The 26,160-nt window shown below is 42.4% G+C and overlaps 2 protein-coding genes across 2 annotated transcripts; one reads left to right on the plus strand and one right to left on the minus strand.

Moving 5' to 3' along the window:
* The first annotated feature begins 467 nt into the window (after positions 1–467).
* On the plus strand, positions 468–25,757 carry LOC123594180 (NACHT, LRR and PYD domains-containing protein 12-like). Its single transcript, XM_045470870.1, has 12 exons — positions 468–481; positions 1,083–1,127; positions 3,472–5,131; positions 7,537–7,626; positions 15,689–15,859; positions 15,975–16,145; positions 18,555–18,734; positions 19,488–19,658; positions 19,756–19,926; positions 20,234–20,404; positions 20,525–20,695; positions 25,192–25,757. The coding sequence occupies exons 3-12, from the start codon at positions 3,642–3,644 to the stop codon at positions 25,271–25,273; spliced, it is 2,868 nt and encodes a 955-aa protein (XP_045326826.1). The 5' UTR covers positions 468–481; positions 1,083–1,127; positions 3,472–3,641; the 3' UTR covers positions 25,274–25,757.
* TEX13B (testis expressed 13B) lies at positions 10,922–12,868 on the minus strand. The gene is made up of 3 exons (XM_045470871.1): positions 12,799–12,868; positions 11,749–12,236; positions 10,922–11,647 (listed from the first exon to the last, which is right to left on the minus strand). Exons 2-3 carry the CDS (start codon positions 12,202–12,204, stop codon positions 10,955–10,957), a joined length of 1,149 nt encoding a protein of 382 aa, XP_045326827.1. The 5' UTR covers positions 12,205–12,236; positions 12,799–12,868; the 3' UTR covers positions 10,922–10,954.
* Positions 25,758–26,160: the final 403 nt, after the last annotated feature.

A 26,160-nucleotide genomic window follows, 5' to 3' on the forward strand; every position in this document is an offset into this window, starting at 1 on the left:
TCTTTAACGTTGTGTTGCCCAAGTATAGGTGTGTGTATATTGAAATATTACATGGATACAGTATTTGCCTATTAATAATCTCTTTAAAATGTCTCCATATTTTTTATGTTTTCCAAAATGAGGAAAAAGAAAGAAAAGAGAAGAGGCAACTGTGGTTTCTACTGTTTTCCATGATTCCAAAAGCATTTATAATCCTAAAAGACTCTTAAGTCTCTGCCTTTACTGTAACCACAGATTTTCACAGGAGACAGCACAAAAGAGCAAAGAGTGAAGATTGCTGGAGTTCTTCCCCTTGTGGCTGATTCCTGAGCACCAAGGAATATTTAGTTATGGGGAATAGAAACTGATTATCTTCAACAGACTACTCACTTGCCTGCCCATTTCTGTGACATTCTAATATCTGCCTCTCCAGACTCTGCTTCCTCCCATCCATCTAGTAATACCTTCTCCCAAGTATAAGTCTCACTCTTGCTTTTAAAAGGTGTGCAAGTACTAAAAACCTATAGGAATGTGGAGGCTGTGTGTGTATGTGTATGTGCGTGTGCATGTGAACACATTCACATGTGCCTTCATTTGTGTATTTCTACCTATAAACCTATATATGTAAGTGTTTGGAATGAACGTATGTGTATATGTGTTCAAATTGTAGATCATTGTATGTATCCATCACACTAACATCAGCAATGCCTTATTCTTTCTCATTAACAAGTTAAGTTCAACAGAAGCTCCAACAGAGGCAATAGGCTAACGTTCAATGGAAAGCAAAATACCTAAAACAGTCACTTCAGATAATGTATGAGCCTTTAAGTTAATGCCTAAAATTTTTCTTACAGAGCATATAAATGTAAATGTTTATACCCTCAATATATATCTGAGAAGGTCTTACATTTTACTTTACATTGGACATTAGTTATAACTTTGTGGGTGAGTCAGAATAGATGTGAGATGACTTTCTTCCTTGTATTTCTGTCTGGGGAACAGCATGAATGGCTGTAGCAGTGTGGGTAAATTTTTGTATATTTCATGTTTTGATGTGAAGGTGTATTTGTGCTTCTGTTAATCTCAACTCTTTCCTCCCACAGCTGCTTCAAATTCTCAGGCTTCATTGTCATTGAAGGAGCTCATAGGTAGATGTCTTCTCTCTTTTACTCTTTTTGTTTTGTGAAAAGTGCCTCCTATGAACCTGGCTTCTCATCCCTATTCCACTCCTATTCTTGCCCTGTATTCATTGGGCAGCAGCCTTTTTTTTTTTTTTTTTTTTTTTGGTAGTATCTATGAAGCTCCAAACTGTTATAACAAATAGGAATTTTATATCAGATAGAATAGGTAATGGAATACCAGGAGGACCTCTGATGGTGGTCAGGCACCAGATGTACAGAATTTCAGATGCACAGGCTAGAATAGACCTATCCAATTCTGGAGTGATCTAAATTGAGGCCATTACGATAGTGGGCCAAATCAAGTCAGGGGCCTATTTTTATAAATAAAGTTTTAGTAGAACCAGCCATGCCCATTCATTTACATATTATCTATGGCTACCTTCTAGCTAAGATGGCAGAATTGAGTAGCTGAAACAGAGACCCAAAAGCCTAAACTATTTACAGAATTTTACAGAAGAAATTTGCTAACAGTTATCTAGATCAGCATTCCCCAAAGCAGTTCTACAGAGCACTATTGTCCAGGAGAAAATAACTTTGCTTTTGGGAAAGGGTTATATAGTCATTTTAGACCAGAAAGTGCTGGATTAAACCAAGTTAAACAGCCTTTTTTTTTTTCTTTTTTTACTATAGGTCATTTCAGATCCTTTCACATGCTACATGCGTTGAGAAACTCTAAAAGGAGATAGAGGGTGTATTCCCTTTAACTTATTTGACCACTGGACTTCTTTTCCACAGCTTTCTTACTAATACCTTGCAAAATCGTGTTCAAAGGAACACTTATTTGAGAAATGCTAACTTAGACATTCACTTGACAGAAGTTTGAACTTGATAACTGACTCCTTGGATTATTTTTCTAGTTGCATAAAGTGAAAAACTATGTAATATAGTATTTAAGCATATGGACTATGGCTTTAGACAAACCTTAATCTTAAGTAAGTCTCTATCACTTACTAGCTGTTGAACTTTGGACAAATTATCTAATGCGATAAGCGGGACTGACTACATAATTGATGGGCTATGCTACAAAATGAAAACACAGGACCCCTTGTTCAAAAAATATTAAATCCAAGATAGCGACAGCAGAGCATTATACCAATGGGCCCTTCTGAGCACAAGACCTGTGTGCAGATTGTATACGCATGAACTTATAACCCTGGTAACAAATTTCAGTTTCCTCAACTATAAAATGTGGATAATACCTACTTCATGGGATTATTGCAAGAATTCAATCAGAAATATATATAAAGAGCCTAGTAAAATATCTGGCACAGAATAGGCAGTAATAAATGACTTGTTTTTAATTCAAAAGTATTTATAGCCATATTCAATAACCTATTTGTTGAGTGTCTACTATGTGCCAGGCACCACACTAGGTACTTAGGATATTATGGTGAAGAATACAAATAAGGTCCCTGTCTTCATGTAGATTATTGTTTAGTGGGAAAGACAGATAAAAAATAAACAACTGTTAATTATGATAAGAGCTATAAAGTGAAAACAAGGTGCTGGGAAAGGAAATAATAGAGAGGATCTGCTTTAAATTGGGTGGTCAAGCAAGTCCTCTTCTAGGAAGTAATGTTTAAGTTGAGATCTGAAGGATAAAAAAAAAAAAAAAAAGCTCTCCATGGAAATAGCAGAAAGGGTGTTCCAGGCAGAGAGAAAAGCTACTGGAAAGGCCCTGAAGTGGGAAAGAACATGGCATTTGTGAGAAACTAAAAGTAAGCTAGTGTGTCTTTAGGGACTGAGAAGGAGAGTGATTTGTGGCACACCTTGTAGGGTAAGGTTTTGGATTTTATACGAAGTGCAATGAAAAGCTTTTGAAAGGTTTCAGGTATGGTAGTCACATGATGTAATTGATATTTTTAGAAGATCATGTTGGCTGCTGTGTGGAGAGGAGCCATAGATAAGCTAGAGTAAATGAATAGTAGGAGTCTATTTCTTTCTCCAGGAAACAGTTAGTAGTACCTTGTATTTGGTTGGTATTTGAGAATGTAGTGATAAATAAGTGTATTGAAGGCTTATGATAGGCCTTGTTAATTGATTGGATGTGGAGGATTCAAGGGGAAAAAAGAAATAAAGAATGGCTCCTAATATTTTTCTGGGCAACTGGGTGACATCATTTAATTGAGATGACATGCCTGCAGAGGGTTTTTTTTTTGGGGGGGGAGGGCACCCACACAGAAATCCAGAGCTCAGGTTTAGACATGTAAAATAAGATGTCCAAGTGGAGATGGTGATATTAGTTATAGCTGTTGTTTTGTATTGTTGTCTAGGATTCCGTGATTACTAACTCTTGGTGTCACCTCATTAGATTCCCGGGAAATATTTAGAAAACATCTGAAAGAAAAATACCTAAACATAGGAGTCCATAAATGTTATCATCATGGCAATCATATAGAGTCATGGCTGCTTCTTGTAAAAGAACATGGTATATCAGAAAAGACACCGTGTGGGATTCCTCAACAAGATAATTTTATTGATATGGGACATGTATTTGATCCTGACCAAGAAGGCTGCAGCTCATCCCAAACTGTGGTGCTTCAGGGATGTGCTGGGATTGGGAAAACAGCTGTGGTGCACAAGTTCATGTTTGACTGGGCAGCAGGAATGGTTACTCCAGGAAGGTTTGACTATCTCATCTATGTAAACTGCAGAGAAATAAGCCATATTGCTAACCTTAGTGCTGCTGACCTGATCACTAACACTTTTCAAGATATAGATGGACCAATCCTGGACGTTATTCTTGTGTATCCAGAGAAGCTTCTTTTCATACTTGATGGATTTCCTGAGCTCCAGCATCCTGTAGGTAACCTGGAAGAGGATCTTAGTGCTAACCCCCAGGAGCAGAAACCAGTAGAGACCCTCTTACGTAGTTTTGTGAGGAAAAAACTGTTCCCTGAATCCTCCCTGCTGATAACTGCCCGGCCTGCAACCATGAAGAAGCTCCACTCTCTGTTAAAACAATCTATCCAGGCCGAGATCATTTGGTTTACAAATGCTGAAAAGAGAGCATATTTCTTGAGTCAGTTTTCAGGTGCTAATGCAGCAATGAGAGTCTTTTATGAGCTGCAACAAAATCAAAGCCTTGACATTATGTCCTCTCTTCCCATCATCTCCTGGATGATCTGTAGTGTCCTGCAGTCACAGGAAGATGGTGACAGGAGTCTTATGAGGTCACTTCAGACCATGACTGATGTGTATCTGTTTTACTTTTCCAAGTGCCTCAAAACCCTTACAGGTATCTCAGTGTGGAAGGGACAAAGTTGTCTGTGGGGCCTTTGCTCTTTGGCTGCAGAGGGACTACAGAACCAACAGGTCCTATTTGAAGTCCGTGACCTCAGGAGACATGGGATAGGGGTATATGATATCAATTGCACTTTCCTAAATCACTTTTTGAAAAAATCTGAAGGAAGTGTCAATGTCTACACTTTCCTTCACTTCAGTTTCCAAGAGTTCTTGACTGCTGTGTTCTATGCCCTAAAGAATGACGGCAACTGTATGTTTTTTGATCAAGTGGGGAAAACGTGGCAAGAAATATTCCAACAATATGGGAAAGGGTTTTCATCATTAACGATACAGTTCTTGTTTGGCCTCTTACGTAAAGGAAAGGGAAAAGCTGTGGAAACTACTTTTGGAAGAAAAGTCTCCCCAGGACTTCGAGAGGAATTATTGAAATGGACTGAGAAAGAAATAAAGGATAAATATTCTATGTTACAGATTGAGCCAATGGACTTATTTCATTGTTTGTATGAGATTCAGGAAGAAGAATATGCAGAAAAGATAATTGGTGATTTACAATCAATTATATTGCTTCAACCTACCTACACAAAAATGGACATTCTGGCTATGTCATTCTGTGTAAAAAGCAGTCACAGTCATCTGTCAGTGTCTCTGAAGTGTCAGCACCTAATTGGATTTGAGGAGGAAGAGCAAGCCTCTGCATTCATGACACCAGTCTTTACACTTAATCAGTGAGTATATTAATGTCTTTTCTCCAATGTTTTGGCCTTCAGAAATCATGGGCTTTCTTGTTTATTTCAAGTATTCAGGCACATGATCATTTCTGGTATTGTCAATAAATAAAATGAATCATCTCCACTTTCTATATTTTATGTCAATCAACCCAGTAAGGATTTATTCAATATATATCACATATTAGACACTAGACTAAGTAGACAGGAAGGGAACGTTAAAAATTCTGAGCACTTATTATGTATTAGGCACTGTGCTAGCCACTGTGTGTGTGTATGTGTGTGTATATATATTAGTCTTCACTGTTACCTTGTGAATGTACTTTATAATTATAAAAGTGTTATGAGCATGTAAGTCATCAAGATTATCATTGAGGACTCTACTATTTTGGTGTTGATGACTGCTATTCTGGAAAAGGTGGTAAACTTAACATTGAATTGGTCATCACTCTCCTCTACATATACTTCATCACTGAGGCCTCAGAGAGCCTCAGGTTAGTAAGGGACAGAACTGTACTCCTGCATATATTGCTGTGAATCCTGGGCTTTTCCCACCAGGCTTCCACCTTCACAAAGGGTTCAAAGAGGCTTAGGTAAACCACTTATTTCATACAGATTCTGTATATTGCAAAATATAGTTCTATTGACTTATTGACCTGTGTTATCTAGAAAATGCCACTGGTCATAAGTCCGTTCTCAATACTTGGGTTAAGATGGACATTGCCACTCCTTTAGTTGTACGACCAGCTGAGAGGTAGGGGACCTTGAGAAGAAGAGAGTGGGCAGAAGGCTCTACTTAGGAAGTGTTAACGCGAGTCTTTTCTCTGATAGTTATATTTCCTCAGTGGGAGTAGCATAGAGGTAGAAATGAGTATGGGGTAGGTGTGTTTGAGGGAAGTGGGGAGGGGAAGGGAAGTGCAGCAAGAGTGTTTGGGACTAGAGTGGAAGGAGTAGGAGAGGTTACATGGACTTGGAATTACCAAGGACCTTGGCTACAATGTCTTGATAAATTCAAGACCACTTCAACTGTATATTATAAAGTAAAATGATGGATAAATGCATTGAGAACTTTTAAACACTGGTGGAAACAAAGAGAGGCTTCTGGTTCATTCTAGATTTCCAGAAAATCAGCCTTAAATGGAGTCCCTACCCCAGCCCTATTGCCTTTATCAGGGGGCTTAAACTTTCTTCAAAACTTACCCCAAAATATTCTTTTCACAAGCATGTTGACAGAGAGTTCACTATTGTACTGTTTTAGGTTTATTTTGTTGTTCAAGTGTAATTAACATACAGTGTTATATTAATTTCAGGTGTACTATATAGTGATTCAGTGATTCTGTACATTTCTCAGTGCTTGTCAAGATAAGTGTGCTCTTCATCCCCTTTATTTATTTCACACATCTCCACCCACCTCCCCTCTGGCAACCACCAATTTGTTCTCTGTATTTAAGAGTCTGTTTATTTTTTGTCTCTCTTTTTTTTGTTCATTTGTTTTGTTTCTTAAATTCCACATATGAGTGAAATCATGTGATATTTGTCTTTCTTGGACTAATTTCTTTCACTTAGCATTATACCTTCTAGATCCATCTATGTTGTTGCAAAAGGCAAGATTTTATTCTTTTTTTATGGTGGAGTAATATTCCATTGTGTATGTATGTATATATATATACATACATATATATATGTATTGTTTGTATATATATATATAAATACACATACACACACATACATACACACACACACCACATCTCTATCCATTCATCTATTGATCTACACTTGAGTTGCTTTCATAATATGTCCATTGTAAATAATGCTGCAATAACCATAGGAGTGCATATATATTATCAAATTAGTGTTTTTGTTTTCTTTGGGTATTCCTCAAAAAATTAAACATAGAATTATGTTTAACATATGAACATTTGAACTTTTCTAGTTCAAAACATATGAACTTTTCTAGTTTTTAATGATTAATTATTCTATTAATACTGACAACCAAAATATAGTTATAGTGTAGATAGCTTGGGCAACTCACTTGACTTCTCTGAGCCATCTGCAAAATGATGATTATGATATCCATCATTGTGTTAGGGACCAGATAAGATAATTTTATATGTAAAGTGCTTACCTTGGTGCCTGGCACACAGTAACATGGCTTGTGCTTTGAAGTCAGACAGGTCTGAGTGCTGACCTCCATTCTATTCCTACCTACGTGACCTTAGGCAAATATCTTAACTTTTTTTTGCCTTAATTTCCTTATCTGCAAAATGGGATAATACCTCCTAAGGACTTTGGAAGAAGTAAATGAATACTAGTATGGTAAACAGAAGCCAAAGTAAGCCTTTTACTTAAAATTTTGTTCTTAACTGTTTTGTTTTAAATTATTTTTGCTTTCTCATCTTTTTTAGGTCCTTCAAGCTACACAATTTGCCAGTGTCTCGGCTACACTTGCTCTGCCAAGCACTACGTAATCCATGCTGTAAAATCAAAGACCTGAAGTAAGTTGAACTTTGCTTTGAACACTTAGGTATTTGTAAGGTAGAAACTGGATTGCTAGAAATTGTACCCCCAGCTGATGGGACCTGCAAACAAAATATAACTAGTGCTCAGCTTCTCCATAGCAGAACAGCAAATGATAAGATATGCTACAAACCTAGAAGGGGTAGAGAGTCAGGCACAGATCCCTGTCAGCCCCTCCAGCCTCTGTCCCTTTTGCATATGCTATTTTTGCTGTAGGGAGTGGATGGCAGTCTATAACATCTAAGAGATCTGTGTCTGTGCCCCTCCTGGACCTACCCTCTTCTCCTTCCAGATCCAACTGTCCTCTTCCTTGGTTTTCTTTCAGTTGGGTCCTGTCCCACTCCATGCAGCTCAGTGATCTTTTTCTCTCCCTCCATGCCTCACCTCCATCCCCTGCTGTTATTCCCCAAAGTGCCATTGCTCAGAAACTCCCCACCCACCACGCTGCCTTCCATTCTGTGCTCACTCTCAGGTATCTTGTCTCCTTCACTCCACATCTCCAGCACACAGGCACGAGCTCCCTTGTTTCCAGACCCCTCACCACACAGATCAGTGTCTGTTCTCCTTCCTTCCCTCCTGTCCTAGAGGAAGAGGTGGCCTTTCCAAACCTGCCCAAGCAAGTAAATTCACTTTTTTTAAATTTTTAAGCATTTAATTATTTCACTTTACACAACACAGAAGTATATAAAGATATAAAAGCCTTCCACCCTACTGTCCCATACCCCACCCCACCTTATACCCCAACATCCCCACTCCTGCTTACCATGCCCTGACCATACCTCCCTAGGTAACACCTTGTTTGCTAAATATCTTTCCAGACCTTTTTTTCTATGCCTTTTCAAACATCAATGTGTAACATAAGGCACATATAAACCTATAATATATATATATCCTGCATATGCAGTTACAGAGCTTTGGGGGTTTTGTTTCACACACACAAAAAACTGGCCATCATATTTTATTTTTTATTGAATAGTACAATGGACGTGCCTCCCAATGTGGTAAGCAGGGTCTCTCTCTTGTGTATTGTATGTTTTCAAGCTTTCTTCAGTTGTCTCCTTTCCTGTGGTTCAAGTTTCTCCCATATTAAAAGGAACCCTCTCTCAGCCATGTACCCCATTCCTTCCCTTTACTGCTAGGAGTTCTTGAAGAGCCTCCCTTCCTGCACTTCCTCAATTCCCATTTACTCCCCAGTCCTTGTGGTTTGGGTTCTACCCCTCCCTGGCCCAGATCTGTTCAAAGATCGAAATAATACCGGATCCAATGAATACTTTTCAGTTCCTACCTTAGGGCCTCCCCTGCAGCCCTGGGCACTGCTGAGAATGCTCTCCTTGCATCTCTCTTCCCACTGTCATGACTACTCCTAAGGACCTTGTCGCCTCTATGGTTCCCAGCCAGTGGCAGTTTCACCCTCCAGTGGACATGTGGCAATACCTGGAGACATTTTTGCTTGTCACAACTTGGGGAGTGGGTGCTACTGACCTCTAATGTGCAGAGGTCCGGGATTCTGCAGTGTACACATCCCGCAGTGTACTAGACAGCCCCCTGCAACAAAGAATTATTGAACCTCAAGTGTGAGGAGTGCTGAGGCTGGGAAACTCTGTCTTAGAAGAATATAAACAAGCCCAAAGATATCCCTGAAAATGCAGGTTAGGGATCTTACCCCCAATCCTGATGGTTGTCCACACCTGCCCCAATAGGAGACAGCCCAAGTCCTATCCAGGAGCTATGGCGATGAACCAGGGCCATTATAGCTTCAGGCTCTATGTCTGTAGTCCCTGGGTGATGTCCAGGGCTCCTCCAGTTTTCTTACTCTGGTCCAGGTGTGACACCTCACGATCCTTCTACCTGTGGGCTAATCCATACATTTAGTCTCCCTCAACACCACTTAGAATCATGAGAAAGGAAACACAAACCATCCTCTCCCCTTCTCTTTTCCCAGTTTACCCCCTCCCTCTAGACATTGATTTCCCATTGGGATATGTTTTATTTCATTTATGAATTCACTGAGACCTTTGTAACCAGATCCCCCCTCCCACTATTATTCTGGCAGTGGGTTTGGGGAGAGAATTGCTCAGGATAGCACCACACTTTGGTCCATAAACTAGACCAGCAAACCCTCTAGGCACTATCATTTGCTGACTCACCTCCTTGGAAGTGGTAGGGGTTCCCTGTTCAGATCTGTCTGTCCCCAGTTCTGCCACTGGGGACTGGGGAAGATTCTCATGTTTTGGGGCTATACAGCCATAGCAGTTGTCTGCATCTGGTGCTGGTGTCCTCTGTATGTCCTGCTGGTGATTTCATCAGTCCTGAGGGATTTCATCTTAGGGGTGGCAAATCTCTGCTGTGTTGTAAGCCCAGGGTTAACCCCAGGCCTGTTTTGATGGTTTCTCATGATATAACTTGATCAGAACACGAACAAGCTTCCTGTCCAGTTCATTCCAGGAGACTCTTGGGATATAGGAATCCTCACTACCTGTAACTCTCTGATACTCCTCCCCAGCCAGTGTTGACATTTTTCTTGGGTGATCTGTGGTTTGTGACTGCTCTTCTTGGTGCCAATTTCTGACCTGGAAATAATCTGGTTACCCAGAGCAGGAACCCATTCAACTTAACTTAAAGGGTATCTGTGTGGATTGGATTTTCATGCAGCACAACTGTAGAAAGACCACCACTGTCTCCATCTCTGGGGTTACAAGATCAACTCCTGTGCTTTCTCTATGCCTTATCTGCTCCCTGGGATCTGATTCTGCTATCCTCTAAGACACTTGGCTTCTATAAAGCACACAGTTCTTCTCTCTGACAGCCGGGGCCAGTCCTTGGCTGTGGCCTCGGCATTCATGACTCTGACCTTGGCCCCAACTCCAAATAACCCACTGCTTCCTTGCCCAACACCACTCTATGAAATCTGCCTCTCTGTTCGAGAACCTGTTTGGCTAAGGATGGGTCAGATGTCCACTCCTCCCATCATATACAGCCCAGGTGGGGAGATGGGTGGATTGTCATATACATGGCTGCTCATGTCCACTAGATACTAGGGCTTAGGAGTAAGAACAAAAGCTACGGTGCTTCTGGGGTATGGAACACTAATGCTCTGGAACACAAAGGGGGTCATCAAAACATGTCTCTCCCTGTCAATCTACACCTTCTCCACTTCCCACCCCACCTCCCTCCCATTCCTTTAGCCCCATTCTCCCACTTATCCCCTTCCCCACTCCACCCAGTCCCCTCCCTCACCTTTCCCCCATCCCTCAAAAATTGATTTTCCACTGGTATAGGTTTCTGTTCTATTTGACATTTCTTAATTTACTGAGGGCTTTGCAGCCAGATTCCCCTCCCACAACGGAAGCAAATTTCCCTCCTTGAAAAATTCACAGCTTTACACCAAGGGCAGTCCCAATCCCCAGGTCTGCGAAATATGGGAGGTCTTCTATGCTGATAGGGATCAGAGTCTCTCCTGTCTCTTTGGGATTCTTGAGGGTCTTTTCCCTGGGACCCCACATTAGACCTCACACTAACCTCAGAGGGCCTCCAGTGGGGAGATGTCTGAACTGGATTTCCTACGGTGAATGGTGTTGCTGGTGGGACTGGTGTGGGCGCAGGTGGGAAGGGGGAAAAGGGACAGGCGTAGGAGTATGTGAATGAGGCAGGGAGCTGGACAGGCAGGGGTGAGGGTGTGGCTGTGGTCCCGGGCTTCATCGTCCCAGAGAAATAAAACATGGCTGTTTTCACTGACTTAATATCTCCCTTCCTCTGCCCACTGGCGGTGTAATTTTTCCGCTCCACAGCTCCAAGCAGGTGCATGAGGCCTCCACCTGGCTCCTTTGCAGCTTCTGCCCCTTCTGCATTCTTCTGTCCTCTTCTTCCTCTTCCTGCAGTGCCAGTAGAAGCAGTAGAAGTGGCAGCAACTCCCGCCTCCTCTACCTCACCTGCTCCTTCTGTCCTAGTGGCCAGGCCTGGCTCCTCTGAGACCTGGACCTGCTTCTGCAGAGACTGCAGCTGTGGGAGAAAAGTGGGCAGTGTTGAGACCCATTCTGGGGGTGGTGAGGGGATGGGGCAGGGAGATAGGGCAGGGATCAAGCAGAGATAATCTTTAAGACCTGGAGGAGCTTCCACTTCAGGAAATCCCGTTCTGTCTGCACCTCTTCCAGGTTGGCCTGGGCCATCTGTAGCTGGAAGGCTGCCTCTTTGTGCTCCATCTCCTGCTGTGTAGTGAACTCCTTTAGGTCTGAAGCCAAGGTCTGTGCAGTGGTCTTATGCAGTTTGGCGAAGTCATGCAGCCAGTGTACCCTGTGCTTGTGTAACTGGCCCTGCCTGCAGGCAAAGCGCACACCTAGGGCCAGGCTGCTCCAGGCACAGGCCTCTTTGGCCTCACTGGACACTGTGCTGTCTTCCAGGATGGCCCTGAGTTTGTCCTCCACCTCCTCCCAGGGCAAGGATGTATTCTCCAGGTAGAACTCCAGGCCTTTTGTGTGCCCAGCCATCTTCTGATTGATGAAGGTTACCACTTTGCTGTGCTGGAACCCACCACTGGGGTCGTCGGGTTTCAAGGCCATGATGACTGAGAACCTTAGGGGTTTGGCTGGCCCTGCAGAAACGAACAAACCAGTTGTCCCGTAGACCCCCCTTGCCCCTCTCCCCTTGTCCCCCTTCCCCTCCCTCTTTATCCCCCTTCCCCTCCTCCCTTCCCGCCTTGCCCCCCTCCTCCCCCTTGCCCCCCTCCTCCCCCTTGCTCCCCTCCTCCCCCGTCCTGCCCTCTTGTCCCCCCGCCCCCTCTGTCCCACTCCCTCATCCTACCCCCTCCCCTGACCCGCCACCTCATCCCTACCCCACCCTGCTTTCCCATCCTGCTGCCCCCCCCCGTCCTGCCCCCTTATCCCCCCTGCCCCCGTCCCACCCCCTCCCCTATCCTGCCACATTGTCCCCACACACCCACCCCACCTCCGCCTCCCTTGTCTGGTCCCCTTGTCCCCCTTTCTCCAGTCCTGCCCTCTCGTCCCCTCCCCCACCCCGCGTTTCCAACCATCTGTTTGCCCTGCCCCTCCTCCCTCAGACCCTCTGAAAGGTCCACTGACTGGTTTGCCCCACCCTAGTACACCTCCAGCCGGGGCCAGATGGGGTGCAGGCTAACCATACCTAATCATACCTACCTAATAAGCCCAAGCAAGAGGGTACTTTTCCCTCCAAGGGCTTGAGAAAAAGGAAGTCTTGGGGCCAATTCTGGAATCTTTTACTCTGGGACTGTTCCAACTTCCAGTGATAGTGGGGGTGGGAGGGAATGTGAGAGGAAGGTTCTGTCCCAACTCTAGGACATAAGAGGACCTGCTATATTGTTGAAAGTCCTTGAAAGCCGGAAATAGCAGGAGTGGTCAGAAAAGACTTAGAATCAAGAACATAAAGGACTCGTAATCAAATACAAGAAGTTATGCCCACCCCACCATAATGCTTTGTCCCACACCAGGGGGCCCGTCCCTCCTAGAGATGGAATTTTCTAGAACAAGAGGCAGCCCCAATCCCCCAGTGGCCTTCTGAATGCCTTGGAGGAAGAATGTGGAGCTAGGGAACAGTTTCATTGCCCATTGGCCCAGCACTGAATATTGTAGTGACCCTAAATGGTCATAAATCTTGGCTGCTTCATCCCCAAACCATGTCTTGAATCTGTCCACCTTTGCTGCCCCCACCATCCTAGGTCAGCTGCCCCCACCATCCTAGGTCAGCTACCCCTACCCTATTTCTTCCCTGGACTGCAGCCCTCTGATATCTGGTCTGTCTCCTGCTTCCTGGCATTAGAGGGATATGACCATCTCACTTTAAATCTCCACTGACTTTCCGAAGCCTTCTGTATAAATCAGACAGACTTCAGGTTTAGTCCTGAAGTCCTTTGCCACTTACTGTATGACTTTCTGCTGTAAATGAATCTTAGTTTCTATCAATGGGCCTACTGCAAGGACAAATGACAAAGTACATTGTAAACTTGATGTAATTTTTTCTATGATCACATTTTTGTAAAATAAAATCTGTGTGGGGGCGCCTGGGTGGCGCAGTCGGTTAAGCGTCCGACTTCAGCCAGGTCACGATCTCGCGGTCCGTGAGTTCGAGCCCCGCGTCAGGCTCTGGGCTGATGGCTCAGAGCCTGGAGCCTGTTTCCGATTCTGTGTATCCCTCTCTCTCTGCCCCTCCCCCGTTCATGCTCTGTCTCTCGCTGTCCCAAAAATAAATAAACGTTGAAATAAAATCTGTGTGTGTGTCTGTATGTTTCTGTGATCTTGGAGAAAGGAGTGGGAGGGTATACACCAGACTCTTAACATTGGTTATGTCTGGGAGGTGGAATTGGAGAGGAGGTTTGGAAAAAGGTTTTATCTTTTTTTTTTAATTTTTTGACATTTATTCATTTTTGAGAGAGAGAAAGGCAGTGTGAGCAGGGGAGGGGCCGAGAGAGAGAGGGAAACACAGAATCAAAGCAGGCTCCAGGCTCTGAGCTGTCAGCACAGAGCCTGATGTAGGGCTTGGACCCATGAACCGGGAGATCATGACCTGAGCCAAAGTCGGATGCTTAACTGACTGAGCCACCCAAGTGCCCCAAAAAAGTTTTTATCTTTTTAAAATACATCTTCCTATGATTTCACTTGTTACAAAGAACATATGTATGCATGCATTAAAAACCTGGAAATTCGTGTGCCAAAATTTTAACAGTGGTTATTTTGGGGTGATAGGAATATAGTACTTAAAAACACTTTATTCTTTACGTTTTTCTCTATCATAGAAATTGTTTATAGTAAGCATATATTATGTTTTTAAATTTTTAACTACTCTTTGATAACTTATGATCATTGTAAATACATTTTAAATACCTATAAAGTAAATGTCTCCCTGTAATCTCACCCTTTCCCAACCTAGAAGATAACCACTGTTAATAATTTGATATATATGTGTCTGTGTGTGTGTGTATATATATATATATATATATATATATATATATACACACACATATATATCCTTCTAGTCTTTTTTTTTAATGTTTATTTACTTTTGAGAGAGAGAGTGTGAGTGGGGGAGGAGCAGAGAGAGAGGGAGACACAGAAACTGAAGCAGGCTCTAGGCTCTGAGCTGTCAGCACAGAACCCGATACGGGGCTTGAACCCACGAACTGTGAGATCATGACCTGAGCTGAAATTGGACGCTTACCGACTGAGCCACCCAGACACCCCTGTCCTTCTAGTCTTTTAAAATAGGCCATAGCAAATACAATTGACCCTTGAACAACAGGGAGTTTGAACTGTGGAGGTCCACTTATATGTGGATTTTTTTTTTAAATAAATTCAGAGTAGTACTATAAATGTATTTTCTCTTATGATTTTCTTAGTAACATTTTCTTTTATCTAGTTTACTTTAAGGTTTCTGGTCAATAATAGGCTATTAGTAGTTAAGTTTTGGGAGAGTCAAAAGTTGTAGTCAAAAGTTTTCAACTCTGTGGAGGTTGAAGCCCCTAATCCCCTGAGTTGTTCAAGGGTCAGCTGTAATTGGAAGTTTCTCAAACAAAACATCCTCTGTCTTGTCTTTGGCCTTTGCATCTCTTGGCCTTTGCACTGGCTGCTCCATGAGTGGATTGTCCCTCAGCCCCTCCTCTTCCTCCTGCTTCCATTCTCTTCATCCAGCTGTTCAATTTCTCTTCCCCTTTCACAACAGCACTCAAGTATTTATTTTTTTATAAATATGTCTTGATCCTCCAAGCCCCACCCCAAGCTAGGTTGAATTGTACTACCTTTCTGTGTCCCCATGATACCTTATGCATACCACTTGAAGTACTTTTCACACTGTATCCATGATTTTCTAATTTTTTTGCCCCATTAACTGGACATTCTTGAAGGCCAAGTTGGGGTCTTAATTATTTTTGTGTTTTTAGCATTTGGCACAGTGGTAAGCACCCAATAAATTGTTGAGTGGATTGAAAAAATTCATTACATCAGTAAGGTACAAACAGGTACCTTTAAGGGGAGTCCTATTTTCTTTCTTCTCTGAAATATCTTTTTCTCCACACAGACTGATTTTCTGCCACCTCACAGCTTCTTGTGGTAGGGACCTCTCTTTAGTATTTGAAACTAACCAGTATTTGACAGATTTGGAATTTGTAAAAAATACCCTGGAAGATTCAGGAATGAGGCTTCTGTGTGAAGGATTAAAGCAGCCAAACTGTGTTTTACAGACATTGAGGTAACTGATAGCAGGAGATTTTGTTTTCTCTGTTCATATCATTTTTTGTCAATTTCTGTTTGCATGTGGGGAGAGCATGAACAAGATGATGAGGTCATTCTTCTTTTCTCTGAAGGTTGTACCGATGCCTTATATCTCCTGCTTCTTGTGGGGCACTAGCAGCTGTTCTCAGCACCAGTCAGTGGCTCACTGATCTGGAATTTAGGGAAACAAAATTGGAAGCTTCAGCTCTGAAATTGCTCTGTGAAGGCTTAAAAGATCCAAATTGCAAATTACAGAAGCTCAAATAAGTTGTAACTGTTAGTTTCCTTACTGCAAGAAAAAAAATTTAAATATGCAACTCAAAATGGACATTTTGTGATCAAAACATTTCAAAGAGTCATGGAGAGGAAGAATAAAAAGTGACAGTCCCTAAAATTGTTTCTATGCAACAAGTTTAGGAAGAGAATTTTCATTGTAAGTAACAATAACATCAATGACTATAATAATAACCCACACTTATTGAACAGTTACTTTGTGCTAACCATTGTGCTGAGTGCTTTGTATCCACTATTTCCTTTAATTATTATCCCCATTTTAGCAGAGGAGGAACTGGAGACCTAAGATCATAAGACTAAATAACATGGTAAAGGCACAATTCAAAACTGACATGTGTTTGACTTCAAAGTCCATGGTAATGGTTTTAATAAAAAATTTATCATATACATGTTAGCGTTCTCTAGAGAAACAGAACAAATAAGATATATACAAAATATGCAGTTGACTCTTGAACAATATGGAGGTTGGGGTGCCACTCCTACCCCCGCCAGTTGAAAATCCACATAGAACTTTTGACCTTCCAAAAACTTAACTACAAATAGCCTACTGTTGACTGGAAGCCTTATTGATAACATGAACAGTCAACTAACACATTCTGTATATATGTATTATATGCTGTATTAAAACAAAGTAAGCTAGAGGAAAGAAAATGTTAAGAAAATCATAAGAGAAAAATACGTTTACAGTACTATACTGTATTTATCAAAAATTCGTGTTTAAGTGAACTTGTGCAGTTCATTTTTTTTTTCAACGTTTATTTATTTTTGGGACAGAGAGAGACAGAGCATGAACGGGGGAGGGGCAGAGAGAGAGGGAGACACAGAATCAGAAACAGGCTCCAGGCTCTGAGCCATCAGCCCAGAGCCCGACGCGGGGCTCGAACTCACGGACCGCGAGATCGTGACCTGGCTGAAGTCAGACGCTCAACCGACTGCGCCACCCAGGCGCCCCGAACTTGTGCAGTTCAAACCTGTGTTGTTCAAGGGTCAACTGTATAGAGAGATTTATTCTAAGGAATTGGCTCATGTGGATTATGGTGGCTGTCAAGTTCAATATCTGCAAGGTAGGTCAGTAGGCTAGAGACACAAGGAAGAGCCGACGTTGCAGCTTAAGTCTGAAGGCATTCTCCTGGGAGAATTCTGTCTTCTTCCCAAGGAGGTCAGTCTTTTTCTAGAAAACCTTTCAACTGATTAGATGAGGCCCATCCAAACTATGGAGGGTAAATTACTTTACTCAAAGTCTACTGATTTCAATACTAATCTCATATAAAAAGGACCTTTCCAAATACATCTAGAATAATGTTTGACCAAATGTCTGGACATATGACCCAGCCAACTTGAGGCATAAAATTAACTATCATAATATATATGTGGGTTTTTTAAGGCAAAACCTCTTTAGCATTGAAGCTTTAAAAAATCCACTTTGAAACTTTTTTTTTCTGGCAGAATGCCTCTATTTAAAATTTCTAAATTGGGGAGATACAGACATGTGTACTTATAAGCCCTCCTTCAAAACTAAGGTTGGAGCCTGGTAACTCAAGAGAAAATTGAGGACTCAAAAATTGTAGTGTATATCATAGAAATTTTTTTAAATGTTGGAAGAAAAAGTTGATGGGAAATAGTTCAAGAAATTGAACTACTTAATATGGAGAAACAAAGATTTAGAAGACAGGAAGGTTGGTAAAAACCACTCTTCATCCCAAACAAGGAATATCATGTGGAGGATAATGATGAGCTGGGTCTCTGTAAGGATGGAAAATTAATTAATAATGGACTTAAAATTTTTTTATGTTTCTTTATTTTTGAGAGAGAGAGAGGCAGAATGTGAGCAGGGGAGAGGCAAAGAGAGAAGGAGACACAGAATCCAAAGCAGGCTCCAGGGCCCCAGCTGTCAGCACAGAGCCTGACACAGGGCTCAAACCCACGAGCCATGAAATCATGACCTGAGCCAATGTTGGATGCTTAACCGACTGAGCCACTCGGGCACCCCGATAATGGACTTTTAGATAACAGGCAAGATCTTTTGACTATGAAGCTTATTAAGGATATTATAGTACCCCCCCCTCCCGGGATTTGAGAGAAACTGTAAGATAGAATTATAAATTCATGCAGGGAGTTAAAATAAGATTAGGTTGCCTTGATATTTCCTCCCAATACTTTTTTTGAGGGGCAGTCAACACTTACTGAATTCCTACTGGGGGACACAGTATTGTGGGAGCAATGTATAACTCTTTCCTCTGGAGGTTGTGACATACTCAAGGTTGGCAGTCTTGTATGGGTGGGCCTTTATTTTCTCTGCTCATGAGGTATTGTGGCAGGGGGTGAGTAGGATGGTAAAACAGCCAGTTTTATCTCTGTTCATCTTTCTTTCTCTCCAGGTTGTGTGCTAGCTTTCTCCCTGAAAGCTCAGAGGTTGTTTGCAACTATCTTGCCTCTGTTCTCATTTGCAATCCAAATCTCACTGAGCTTGACCTGAGTGAAAATCCCCTGGGGGATACAGGGGTGAAGTATCTTTGTGAAGGTCTCAGACATTCCAACTGTAAAGTGGAGAAACTAGAGTAAGTTTCTTAGAACTGTCTGGTAGCATCTTATGACTATTGAATTTGTCAAGTGCCTGCTGTGTGCCAAGATCTATGCTTGGTGCTTGGCAGAAGTTATTTCATCTAATTCACTCTTTCCAATAACCTTAAAAAATGGATTTGTATTTCCATTGTACAGATGAGGAAATTGAAGATCACGGGGAAAAGTGATTTGTCCAAAGTCACAGCACGCGAAAGTGGTATGGTCAGGATGTGACTCTAAAATCTGATCATGGGGAAAAGTGACTTGTCCAAAGTCACAGCACTCAAAAGTGGTATAGTCAGGATGTGACTCCAAAATCTGTCTCCAAATCTCATGCTCTTTCCATTATATTACCATCTTGCATGCTTACAGGAATGCCACTACTTAAATATTAATTCTATAAAGAACACCTACTATGCACCCAACAGTGGACTAGATGTAGGTAGTTTTGTCAGAAGGACAAGTGACAAGGCTGCCCTTAAGGGCACACAGATATGAAACAATTGGAGAACAACACAGTTCATTCAATGTGTAATGAAGTGCCCAACACTGTGGAATCATTTAGAAATGCCAGATGAGCCCAGGGAAAGGTAGGAGGTCCCTATGAGCTGGAGACCTCAGGAGGAGTCTTTGTGAAGGAGCTGCACTAGGAGCTGGAACTTGAAGGATGGCTAGAACTTAGTTATATGGGGAGGCTAGGAAAAGCTAAATGCAGCAGTGGCTGATTTTTCTTCTTTTTCTCTTGGTAGCTTGAGCACATGTTACCTAACAGATGCTAGCTGTATGGAGCTCTCTTCTTTCTTGCAAGTGAGTCAGACTCTAAAAGAGTTGTTTGTGTTCGCCAATACCCTAGGGGACATAGGAGTACAGCATCTCTGTGAAGGTCTGCAGCATGCACAGGGTATAATCGAGAGTCTTGTGTAAGTGTCTACTTATCCTTGTTCTCATGGGCCTTGGCATTTGAAGTTCAGTGGGACTCTATGGTTAACAGCCACCTTGGTATCCCCATTCCTCCAGGCTTTCCCAGTGTTCCCTTTCTGCAGCTTGTTGTGAGTCCCTCGCCCAAGTCCTGAGCTCCACCCGGAGCCTGACAAGGCTGCTTCTAATTAATAACAAAATTGAAGATTTGGGACTGAAATGGCTGTGCGAAGGATTAAAACAGCCTGACTGTCAGTCAAAGGATCTGGCGTAAGTATCATGGACTATAGCCACAGGCTGAGTTTCCTGATGTTTCAGCAACTCTTAAAATTAAATGAGTATTTTTTGGCCTGGTGATTGAATCTCCAAGGAAGCAATAATTGAAGATCCAAATAATTCAGGGGGGAATAAATGTTCTTCTACTCCACAATCTCCGCTTGGACCTGGCCCAGGGGATTTTTTTTTTTACACGACACTCTGAGTTTCTAATGTGTTTTTCCAGTGGGCAAATAGAATTTCTAAAGTGACTCAGTGCAGATGAAATGATGCCAGCCTTCTCTACCTTACTTCCCGGCAGACTGTGGACCTGCCACCTGACTGGAGAGTGTTGTCAGGATTTGTGCAATGCACTCTACACCAATGAGTACCTGAGAGACCTTGACCTCAGTGATAATGCCTTAGGGGATGAGGGTATGCAGGTGCTGTGCGAAGGGCTGAAACACCCCTCCTGTAAACTACAGACCTTGTGGTAAGTGCACAGGGACCCTTTATTCACCAGGCTCTTGTTCCAGGATATATATGAAATGGAGGGTCTTTTTGGAACTTGGGATAAAACTGATTTCTTCCTCAAATCCCTAATCCTCCTTAGGTTAGCAGAATGTCATCTCACAGATTCGTGCTGTGGAGCCCTTGCCTCTGTCCTCAACAGAAATGAGAACCTGACACTGCTAGACCTAAGTGGAAATGACCTCAAGGATTTTGGAGTGCAAATGCTGTGTGATGCACTGATTCAGCCAATATGTAAACTACAGACATTCTAGTAAGTTAATGTGGTGGGAGAAGTAGGAGGGAGTGGGTCAAGGCAGACATGTTGGGTTTGACCATAGGCTACTGCAGTGGGGAAAGAAGAACTGAGAGCAAGCCATGCCGAGGCAAAATATCAAAGGAAGTGAAATTACCAGTAGGCCTCCTCCTTGGACACGGGGCCAAAGAGAGAGGCAGAGAACAGGCAGCACTGTATCTCACTGCTAAGAAAAGCAGCATGGTGTAGGATAAAGAGTATCAGATCTAGATTCTTTTAGGTCTGGCTTAAATACTAGGTTTAGCATCTACTAGCTACATACCCATGGTTACCTAACCTCCCTGCACTTAAGTATCCTTGTCTGTAAAATGGAGCTAATACTAGTACTTGACTATCTGGTGTTGACATGGGGATTGAATGAAGTGAAACATTAATTATAAATGCACCCAGTACAACCTTTGGCACATAGATGGTGCTCCATAAATGTTAGATTCTTTCCATTTTCTCTTCTAATACTTGCTAGAGGTCTTAATGTTTACATTTGAGAGTCTTCAAGACTCAAGTAAATGAAGCTATAATGATGCAATGATAGGAAGTAGAGGTCTTGACCCTTTCTGGTCAATGTCCATCTGCCAGCTTAGCAGGCTGGCATTGACACACAAAGTCATTCTTAATTAGGATACGGCTATGCTGTGTTGGCAGCTAACCAGTGACCAAACGGCCATTCATTTCTGGAATTCAGAACTGGAACACATAATGGAAAATAAAGGCCGAGTGCAAAAATTCCACATTCAAGGCCAATTTGATGGATTGAAGCATAAATGCAAACAACATAAAGGCCTGATTACAAGTATGGCTGAAATGGAAGCTGGTTCTCTACCAGCAAAGTGAAGTATGTTAGTTTCAAAGGCTTGAAAGTGTGGTGATTACTGCCCAGAAAGGGGGAGTTACTCACAACATGATAAGCGTCAGGGATTTAGGGACCTTCAATGGTGTCTTTCTCAAAAGAAATAACTGCAGCCTATATTGTTAGCAGGTTGGAATAAGCTTAATGACCAATCCTAATGTTTCTTTAAATATTGAGTAATTTAATGTGGTAGCATTCTATATTGTGTGTGCTTCAGCAATGGTCCTAAGTGACAGCAAGGAGAATTTTTTTTTGTTGTGATGGCATGCCATTATTTGCTTTTTTATTGTAAATTGTTATGCTGTTTCCTGTATCTCTTGCTCTTTGCCTTTTAACCAATGTGCTTCCATTGTGTTTTCATGCCAGCCTTCAAACCTTTATAACTTGTCGATCAATAAGTTGATAACAGTGGGCAATAATAGCTCAGAATACAAAACAAAGGACACACACACACACACACACACATACACACACACACAGAATAGACACCATTCACTGACCTCAAATCAGTTTTGAATGTTAGAGTATATATAAAACAAACAACACTGAAATTAATAGAAATATATACTTATCCACGTAAGGTGAGAGGAAACTATGGATGATTTAATGCTGTGGTAGGATAGAGATGGAGTAAATCCAGGAGAGCCTTCTAAAAGGGGGAAATTCTGCTGGAAATTGCAAAGGCTGGAGGAAAAAGGTTATTTTCTAAGAGCTGCTTGAGTGTGAGGCTGAATCTTATTCCTCATTGTATTCTCCCCCTGCCCCAATAAAAAGTTCCTGGCTCATTGCTTTGCATATAGTAAATACATACAGAAGATCAGTTAGTAATTTAGAGCATCTAGAGGCAAAGAGACAGTTAATGATATATCCAATAAAGACTATGTGTCTAGACATTCAAAAGGTCAAGGAATAAAAGAGATTGTGGCCTCAGAGGACAGAGCTCACCTTCATTCATTCTACCAGTACTTGCTGAATATGTGCCATGTACCAGGCAAGTGTGCCAGGTGCTAGGAGACAAGAGTGAATAAGACAGGAGACATGATCTGTGCTCTTCAGGGGCCAGTGGGCTTAGTGGTAGAGACAGGCACATAAACTGAATAATGCAATAAGGGGATCCTAAGGTCTTGAGGGAGTCATGGCAGGAGACAACCCACCCAGTCCAAGACGGGCAGGGAAAACTTCTTGGAGGAAGGACCATCTGAGTTAAGTTTCAGGACTATTGCCAAGAGAAATAGTGGTAAGGATGGAGAAGGGTAGTCCAAGCTCAGGAGATGCATGAGCAAGATAGCCAGACAATAAACAGTACAGTTTATGGTACTTGATAGGGAAATGGGTGGGAAATATCCAAGGAGTTTGCTATTTCTGGAGCATAAAGTACAAAGCAGAATGTGTCAAGAAGTGAGACTGAGGGGGTAGGTAAGGCCTGTATGCCATATGTGATTAGTAAGACCTGTTAGCAGAATTCTGGGTACAAATTCAGCCCTTGCTCTCGTTCTCTCTCTCTCTCTCTCTCTCTCTCTCTCTCTCTCTCTCTCCCTCCCTATCTCTGATACTCTAGCAGTGGTACATTTTGAGGCCTCTCCTCATGTTTCCAAAATTGGTCCCCAAGGTAGAGCTAGTTTTGCTTCCAAAGTTGGTTGAAGAATCAGTCCACTGCTGCTCCTGTTTCTCGCTGCCACAGGGGGCTGATCCTAAGAACTGAATCTAACCAGTCCCACAGAAGTTTGGTTACTAGACTGTGATGCCCTGGCTGGTCTGGATCCCTGCTAGCCATGCAGTGCCATTGTACTTGGGCTTTAAGGCTACAGATATATTAGTCCACACCCAAACATACAGCCATTGTTCTCTAAAGTACTGTATATGTCAGGGTGGTTGGGTCTAGAGGAACTCCTGGAATCAGCCACAGATACAGATACACACACACACACACACACACACACACACACAATATATATATATATATATATATATATATATATATATATATGAAACCTGCCCTTGCCCCACAAAGACATAGGCCCTTGAGTTGAGTCAGGGGACCCACTTAAACCTTCTTTCTTCAAGATAATCTTATTTTATGGGCTGTGGTGCCTTTCACTGGCACTGGGTCTTGGATAAAGGCCCCTAGCTCACCCTGATATGTGTTCCTAATTCTAAATTTGGAAAGAAGGGGTTGATAATAACTGGTCTCTTAACTCCCGGAAGACCTCTGGGCTTCCTAAGCATATTGGCCTACCTCTTGCCCAACAGTGAGCTCTATACATCAAGAGGTAAGGCAACTTTTGCTAAGTCAGTAAAAAAAAAATTCTGAAGGTCTTGTTACACTTTTGTGGCATTAAATATCTACTTACTGTACAATTTCATAATTAGCATGGTTACTCATTTCACTTTGCTAGATAAAGATTAGCTTCTGTCCATTAAAAACTGAAATCTTTACCTCACTACACACTTGAAAGAGCTGTACCTTCTTTTGTAGTCAATGGGTTTTAATCAGGTACACACATATGGAGTTTGCACTGTGGGAAGTTTTCTAGTAGGTGGGCAGTTGGATATAGGAGTGTGCCTTGGAGATGATAGATGAAGCCATGGCAATGGATGAGATCCTCTGGGGAGAGTGAGAAGAGAAGAACCCCTGAGGAACATCTCTGGGGAATTAGCCCTGGGAAATACCAACTTTTTAAGAAGTGGGTATGGGAAAGAAAACCCATGGAGTAAACCAGGAGAGAAATGGTGTCCTGGAAGCTATGGGAAAAGTGAATTTCAAGGAAGAAGTGCTCAACAGTATCAAATGCAGCAGAGAGGTTCAAGAGGACGAGTACTGAAACATATATCCATTGGGTTTAGTAATTTGGAGGCCAGAGGGGACTTTCTCAAGGGCTGGTTTAGTGGCATGGTGGGGCCAGAAACCAGACTGCAGTGACTTGAGGATAGGAAGTAAGGAGGGGAGAAGGAGCAGAGACTAATCCTTCAAGAAGTTTGTGAAAAGGAGGGGCACCTGGGTGGCTTAGTTAAGTGTCCAACTTTGGCTCACGTCATGATCTCACAGTCTGTGGGTTCAAGCCCTGTGTCAGACTCTGTGCTGATAGCTTGAAGCCTGGAGCCTGCTTCGGATTCTGTGTCTCCCTCTCTCTCTGCCCCTCCCCGAACTTGTGCTCTCTCTCTCTCTCAAAAAAAAAATAAACATTACAAAATTTTTTTAAAAGTTTGTGAAAAGGAGAAGAGATGTAGGGCTATGGCTGGGAAGACTGGTGGAACTGCAGGAAGGAGGGAGTTGGTCTTTTCCTTTTCTGGCTCGTTGAAGATAGGCAATTCTGTAGTCTGAGTGAAAGCCCATAGAGAGGGAGAGGTTCCATATACAGGAGCAGGAACTAATGGACTGATGCAATGGGGCCTTGGACAAAGTCAGAGAGGGACAAGAGTGAGGGTCCAAGAGGAAGTTTTCTCAAGGAAAGGAGCTACGGCTAAGGGAGGCAGTTGATGTGGGTGAAGTAACTCAGTGGTGGTGCTATGGAGCAAGTGGAATGGGAATCTTATCCTTGCGGATAGGAAAGCTACTGAAGGCATCTGCTGGCTTGACTTGACACAAGATTCTTTTCATTTTTCATAGCATTGACACGGATCATTTACATGAAGAAACGTTCAGAAAGATGGAAGCTTTAAAAATGAGCAAGCCTGGAATCACCTGGTAGTTTCCAAGGAAAGCCCCTGAATCAGCTGCATATAGACTCCCTCGATCTGCCCCCATCTTTAACAGTTGTGCAATATTCTTGTTCTAAACCTGTTAACCATTGCCAAGGACCCTAGTGTGAAACAAACAGCAGTGATTTCTATTTCTTACATAGAATCATCCACTAAGTAGGATGTGAAAGGCAGAGGCACTTTAGTTCAAATGTCTTCAGCAATAATACCTTACATTTATATGTTGTGTTATAATGTTTACTATGTTCTCACAGAAACCCTCAAAAGTGGGAAGATGAGGCTCAGAGAGGCTGTGACTAGCTCTAGGTCACACAGCTCATTAGTGAGAGAATTGGGACTGGAATCTAGCCAGGTTTTACAATACCCAGACCAGACAGAGAAACAATAGAAAAAGAATGTGAAGGAGTCAACTTAAAGAAACAAGATACTTGAAATGATTAAAGGGCAAGAGAGTATACAAACATATATCTTATGGTGCTGATTTTTTTTTTTTAATTTTTTTTTTCAACGTTTATTTATTTTTGGGACAGAGAGAGACAGAGCATGAACGGGGGAGGGGCAGAGAGAGAGGGAGACACAGAATCGGAAACAGGCTCCAGGCTCTGAGCCATCAGCCCAGAGCCCGACGCGGGGCTTGAACTCACGGACCGCGAGATCGTGACCTGGCTGAAGTCGGACGCTCAACCGACTGCGCCACCCAGGCGCCCCTTATGGTGCTGATTTTAAGTAAAACTAATTCACAAAGGAAAGAGTGGAATGAGTTCCATTAATAGGGAAAGGCTTCGTGGAGATGCAACTTGATGTGGGCCTTGAGAATGAGCAGGATTGAGATGGGGGGAGATACATAGGCCAGTGGCTGTAAGACTGCAGGCAACAG

Source organism: Leopardus geoffroyi, chromosome X, assembly GCF_018350155.1.
Source record: "Leopardus geoffroyi isolate Oge1 chromosome X, O.geoffroyi_Oge1_pat1.0, whole genome shotgun sequence".
NCBI classification, from domain to species: Eukaryota; Metazoa; Chordata; class Mammalia; order Carnivora; family Felidae; genus Leopardus; species Leopardus geoffroyi.